The sequence below is a fragment of the Gymnoscopelus braueri genome, assembly GCF_963280865.1.
Source record: "Gymnoscopelus braueri genome assembly, chromosome: 16".
Classification (NCBI taxonomy): domain Eukaryota; kingdom Metazoa; phylum Chordata; class Actinopteri; order Myctophiformes; family Myctophidae; genus Gymnoscopelus; species Gymnoscopelus braueri.
In genome coordinates this window covers 3,461,294-3,467,700 of record NC_137616.1, presented here as the reverse complement: position 1 = coordinate 3,467,700, position 6,407 = coordinate 3,461,294, and the positions used below count along the sequence as shown (strand labels likewise).

Sequence of the window (6,407 nt, the reverse complement as noted above, 5' to 3'; positions counted from 1 at the left end):
TATTCTGAACTGTGAATTTTGTGGTGTTCTCTGAGAAAAACTTCCAGGGAGGCGTAGTCTGGTATTCTGTTCAGGGCCTAGGTGCCCTGGTTACATAATACTTTGTACAATCCAGTTGATTAAATACCCCCTAAGTTGTCAAGTTTAATGGCCACAGGTAGGAATGACCTCCTGTGTCTCTCACTTAATGTGCCCCTTCTACGTATATAGTGCATTATGAAATACATTTGATGTTAACTAGCATTGAGGAATCAGTTATTGAAATAAAGCAGTTAAGTACAAATACATAATGAGCAATTAGAATCAAGAATCTTTATTTGTCATACTCATACATGGCACAAGCAGTGAAACTGTTACATAATACAATACCAGATAATAATATAAAATCAGAAATAACACTGGGTGAGAGGCAGGCAGAACAGCAATATAATAAACCTCTTAAAAACACATATTTTTAGCAGCAGTGTGACAAATGTGCAAGTCACAGAGCAGAGGCTTAATATATCTGGTGTGTACAACATTTGCAGCAAATGTGCAAATGAAGAAGGAGGCACACACACATATAAACGTCAGAAAAAAACGTCACTCTTCTGTTCACCTTTTGGGTCTCTGAAATACCAGCCTACTACCTCCCTGTGTTATGTGGACAACAACACATCACCGTTCTGTCAACTTTAGACATTACTTGGGATGCAACTTAAGTGGTTAATTCATAATGTACCGTTTCATTTTCTAGAAATGTAGTGAGTCAAAACTACAATATTTGTCTTAGTATCAAAACATACTTCATACTTCATACTACTTTACTTAAAACGTAAATATTACATATTTAATAAAACTTCATACATTAAAACAAATAATAAAAAAAAATATATATATATATATATTTTTTTAAGTTTAAGAAGTAGTGAAAATAGCATGAAAGGACATGAGTTTACTGTAAATCGCTCTGGATTAAGAGCGTCTGCTAAATGCCTAAATTGTAAATTGAATGTTACAGATTGCGGCTGCCAGATAAAAAATGATGACTAGAAATATTATGATGTGACTTATGAACAATAACATTCTATAAACATGATAACTATAACTAATAACGATATAATATGAGTTATAACTAATGATAATATGAGCACCATAACATTCTATGAACATGATAACTATAGTTATCATGTGAGCGCCATAACATTCTTTTTTTTACAATTATATTATTTAGTTATATATCGTTATATTTCTCATTCTTGGTGTAGACAACCCTTTAGTTTTGTCCAATCCACAGGATTCAAGAACAGCTGGGTGTGTTGGTGAAGCACGGTCAAGACTGCAGGGTACTAACATCTACTACCTGTGCATGTGCGCCCCCTATCTCTTGCTGAGAGACACACAGCTGTAACAACTGCGACCAGTGTCCATCTGCCCCACAATTTCCCACGTTTCTGTCTGATCGTTGAATGACTCGATGCAACGGAGATCACTACATGAAGAGAGAACAATAACCATGAGAACCAGCCACCTTTGTACAGACTTTCTTAATGTTTTTATTAAAAAACAGACATTTTTTAAATAAATAAATATATATATATTTATATTTTTAAACAGGAAAAATTGCAAGAAAATAAGTTACACTAATGTCATCAACTTCTTACCTTAAACTGTCATCCACCCCTCCTAGTACGTAGATCTTTCCATCCACCACAGCCACACCAGGATGGTAGCGTTGCTTCTTCATGGGGGAACATATGCTCCACTGGTTGGTCTCTGGGTTGAAGCACTCTACCTTGTCTGTGTACTCATAATGCTGACCACCTATAGATGGAATTAACAGGATGGTGACTGTTAGTGGGATATATTACATGCCTAAACTACAGTGAGGTTGAAGTGTGTCTATCATGGAACTAAGAGCCATTAACAACAGGTATCATACCTATAACGTAGATCTTTCCTTTGAGCGCACAGACAGCTGAACCACTACGAGGAACCTGTATAGGAGCAGCTTCTGTCCATACAGATGTTTTGGGGTTGTACTTGTACATCTGGTTCCAGCCTGTGATAGAACCATCCACCATAACAGCGACACCAAGGGACCAGGAGGACACATGACAAAAATGTATTTATTGTCAACGGGAGATGGATAAATAAGTAATAACTTTGCCTTAGCTTTAACTTAGCTGTGGACATTTTCAGTTAAAATGTATATTTGACATACATTACATAAAGAAAACTCCTCATGAAACCCAACAGGCTGATCCTGCAAGTATATAAACAAGTGACATACCAGTAGCATAGATCAATCCATTTAGTGTAACCACAGCAGAGCCAGTGCAAAGGTCTGGCAACATGTCGACACACTCCATGAGCTGCCAGCTGTTGGTGTTGGGGTCGTAGCGATCCACTGATTGATCCCATAAGCGATCCACTGCGTACACGTAGCCGTCCAGCATCACCAGAGCTGTGAACCATGTGGGTTGTGCAAGGAAGAAAAAATCACACCCAGTGTGAAACAAACAGTGCCTACATTCATTTCAATAGGCTTCTGAACAGTATGACTTAGGTATTGCAAATACCGCTAATTAAAGATTGAAAATTTGAAATTGTTGATGAATTGAATACATAGGACCACAATGGAAACAAGTCTCCAGGACTTTTTTGTGTTATCCTTTTACCCTAAATGTCTGCTTGTGCTGTTTTTTTTGTTGCTGTTTACCATTCTGACTAATTATTAAATCAATCAATCAATCAAACGTTCACTCTCTCTCGTGCCTGTGTGTGTCTTGAGTGTGTGCATGTGTGCTTTGTCCTTCTGTCTGTGCACGTGAGTGTGTGCATAGACGCAGGCAGTAGTTTTGACCTGCGGGATACATCAACTGTTTATGACATGCCCATGAAGACATAGTCACAAAGTCACTAGTGTGGCCATGTACCCTCTCCTTGGCTTATCAAGGCAACAACCCATAGCGGTTGTTTCAAAACAAAGTTTAAATTAATGCCATACTTTGACAGTCTTACCGAAGTCAGAATGTGCCTCATTCATGGGAGCCAGCTCCTTCCATGAGTCATGGGAATAGTCATAGCGCCACATCTCCCTGCTCTGTAAACCATCCCTGTACCTTCCTCCAGCCATATACACTGTAGAGCCTATGGTGATAGCAAAATGAAAACAATGAGGTATGACTTCATTTTTTAAGTAGTGGGGTGTAGGTAGCATCCACTACAGGTCCTAACTTGGTTGACCTCTACTCCAATTAATATGATGGTACTCCTTACCTGATGCAACCAGACCAGGACTAGTGAAGTCCAGAGATGCCAGAGTCTTCCATCGATTGGTCGGGGGATGAAAGGTCACAACTTTGTGATCTGTCACCATCAGGATCACTTCACATGGCCCTGTACAGAGGAATAGACGATACGCACAGAACCAGGCGTTTATAATGAGGCCACAGGTAGTCAGTAGAGTAATGCATGAGCATGTGAAAGGTAATGAAAAGGCAGTCACAAGATTAATCCAAGAGAAAATTGTTTAATAAACACTTACAAATACAAATACATTTAAAAAACATAATATTGAAGCAATAAAATGAATCTCAAATAGCAAACTAAATTGTCAGGTATATTTGAAGAATCTGTGTCAGCACTGGAAATCCAAAGTAGAAAATTAATTTTCCCAGCATCAGTTGCAACATGTAAGCATGTGTGAGGCAGGTACCTGTGGACCAGCGTGGTCTGTGGTTCTTTTTCTCAGAGATTATTCTCTGGCAGGCCTGGGATTCAACCACATCCAGAGACGCTATCACACCGTCAAGGTAGGAGGGGTTGATCAGAGCCAGACGGATATGCTCCATCACCTTAAAGGAGGTGAAAGTGATTAGCAGACAAAAGGCAATGTGTCTACTGTCTTGAAAGATTAAATTATACTTAATGGCACATTGCAGTCATACCTATTAGCATAATTCATTATTACTAATAAATAAGACACTAATAAACAGCTGAGATTTGGTGAAATCGAGAAAAACTGGCTTCGCTGTTCCGGGCACATGGTAATGGTCAATGGCTGTGTGCAAATTCAAATCAATTGCTCCAGCCACTGAGGAGAACCAGGCAGAACAGATTTTGGCCTCACCACCGCTACAGAGCTTCCTCGAATTATAGGAGGATTAGTGTCATTGATCAGTTAAAGAGATTAGTTCATTAGTTGGATATTGGTATTTTATTGCATAAGAGAGAACCAACACTTAAATGGAATGCACATCAACATCATTTAAGCGTGTCTTCGGTTATATTACTTTGACTTCTCCATGGTCTTTCATCAGGTGAAACACTGAGAAGGGACTGACCTTTGCAAAGCTCTGCTTGCGGTCAGGACTGTGGTTTAACCACAACATGGCAGCCTCAAACACCGTCTCCTCCTTGGTCACATTGAGATCATCACTGGCAAGAATCTCTGTCAGTTTGTCCAGAGAGAGAGATGGGAACTCTTCCTGGTAGTATAGAACACACAGTAGATTAGCTGATATATTGCAACTATGTTCCCATAACCCTTAAGTAACCTTTTCTCCTCTCAATATTTCTAAACACGTTTGGGTCAGTTGTGTTGGTGACAGGTTGATTAATAGTAATAAAAAACATTTAATGTTTGATCAGCTTGAGTGGGCCTGTCTCATACTCAGTCACCACAGATTTATAGTAGAAAAGGCCAACAGAAAACAACGTGGTAAATGTATGTATGTAGGCTATATATCCTTCGATGTCTGACCTGCTGATAGACGACACTGAAGTGTTCCAAAATTGAATCCTTGCTGCGCTTCTCCAACGTCTTCAAGGAGTAGGTTTCAGCCAAGCAGTGAATCCCTACACAGTTGTTTTCATCCATGTGACTCTCCATGTAACGACAGCAGGTCTCTTGAACAGCTGTGACATTTAACAAGTGTGCTGCTGCTAGCAGAACCTGGACCAAATACAATAATATCCTTGTTAAGCACCGATGCCAGGTCATGAATGGAGACAATGAAGGTTCATGGTGATAATGTATTACCTGCACATTTTCCCCGGAGATGACTACCTCTGAAGTGTAGGCGTAGCTCACCAACAACTCCATCGCCTGAGGTTCCACATCGATCATGTCAACCTTTTCCTGTCTGGACTCCATCATGCCAGTTGTAAACATCACCTGTGCAGGTTGAAAAGATGAATGGTTGGCTTGGAGTGATCATGCATTAGGCCTTTCTAATTTACATTGTGTCACCAAATTAATTGATAGTATAGCTTGTAGCTGGTTGAGCTTTCTTAGTCATGTGATGACAGCTGAGACCCGGTCATCAGAGTAGCTGGCTGGGTGCAGGCTTGTTTCTGGGGTTTGACATGTAAGCGTTTGCTGTGCCTGCATGCTTACGGCTGTGGGAACTCTGAGTGAATTATATTCTCTTGTGTGCATTTTAACCATGCTTTGTGTCTTGCAGTGCTGTGCTAGAGTGTGAGTGTGCTCTTTTGGTGGCGTTGAAACCCTTTCAGATTTCCCCTCATATCCCTCACTCACTGCCTTCCTCCTGTGTGTGTGACTGTGGACTCCACTGGCAACCCCTGGCTTGGGGTACTGGTAATATTATGGAACTATAGTGTGACTAATGCAATTTGAATGTTGCTGCTGATATTTTGTAGTCATTCGATTTTAAACATGATCTAGTCCAAGCCATTGTGATGGTAAACTATTTATATTTCCTAACCTGACTTCCCTTTAAAGCTTTAAATATTGAGTGTCCGCCCTGTGTCTAAATAAAATAATCATGTTTTTGTACTGGAAAAAACATATTTCTGCTCCTCTCCTTATTAAACCTGTTGCTGGGTTATATATTCTCGGATATTCTGTTCAGGTTCTGAGTGCCCTGGCTACATATAGCATGACATTTGGTTCACATGAAAGTCACGACAGAATTGAATGTTATTCACATAACAACTTCAGGTCAATAAATGTTCACGTGGAAAGTTGAGGATATGTGTTTACCTCAAAGTAAGAGCTGAAGGAGGCCAGTACAAGTCGATGACAGGGGAACTGCTTTCCTCCACAGCATAGAATCACATCACAGAATTTCTTGTTGAGCCAAAGCCTGTTTAGGCTCTCCAACATCTTGTTGGGATGTGTCTCCTCCATGAACACAACGTCAGCCATGTCTAGTCTATCCAATAGAAGGGGATAGAATAAATAGTCAGAAAGAAAAGGATTTCTTGCAAATTATGCTTAAATAACAGAATGCTAGAGAGAAATGCTAGTGTAACAGCAGGCGTTACAACAGCTTCACATGTATACAATCCCATTATGAGACAGTATTAGCAAGGCAAAATACTATGGAGCTACCAGACAACAAGCTGAACATGGTTTAAGATGTCTTGCTCTTGCCAAATCTAGATATCTAAATCTA

The 6,407-nt window shown here is 39.9% G+C and overlaps 1 protein-coding gene across 1 annotated transcript; it reads right to left on the bottom strand.

The window, feature by feature from the left end:
• Positions 1–1,359: 1,359 nt before the first annotated feature.
• Positions 1,360–6,157, bottom strand: LOC308102620 (kelch-like protein 24; the record flags this gene model as incomplete). Its single annotated transcript, XM_080452421.1, has 10 exons — positions 1,360–1,471; positions 1,644–1,803; positions 2,273–2,446; positions 3,004–3,132; positions 3,262–3,381; positions 3,701–3,839; positions 4,329–4,472; positions 4,748–4,939; positions 5,027–5,161; positions 5,993–6,157. The coding sequence occupies 10 exons, from the start codon at positions 6,155–6,157 to the stop codon at positions 1,360–1,362; spliced, it is 1,470 nt and encodes a 489-aa protein (XP_080308547.1).
• Between the last annotated feature and the right edge of the window lie 250 nt (positions 6,158–6,407).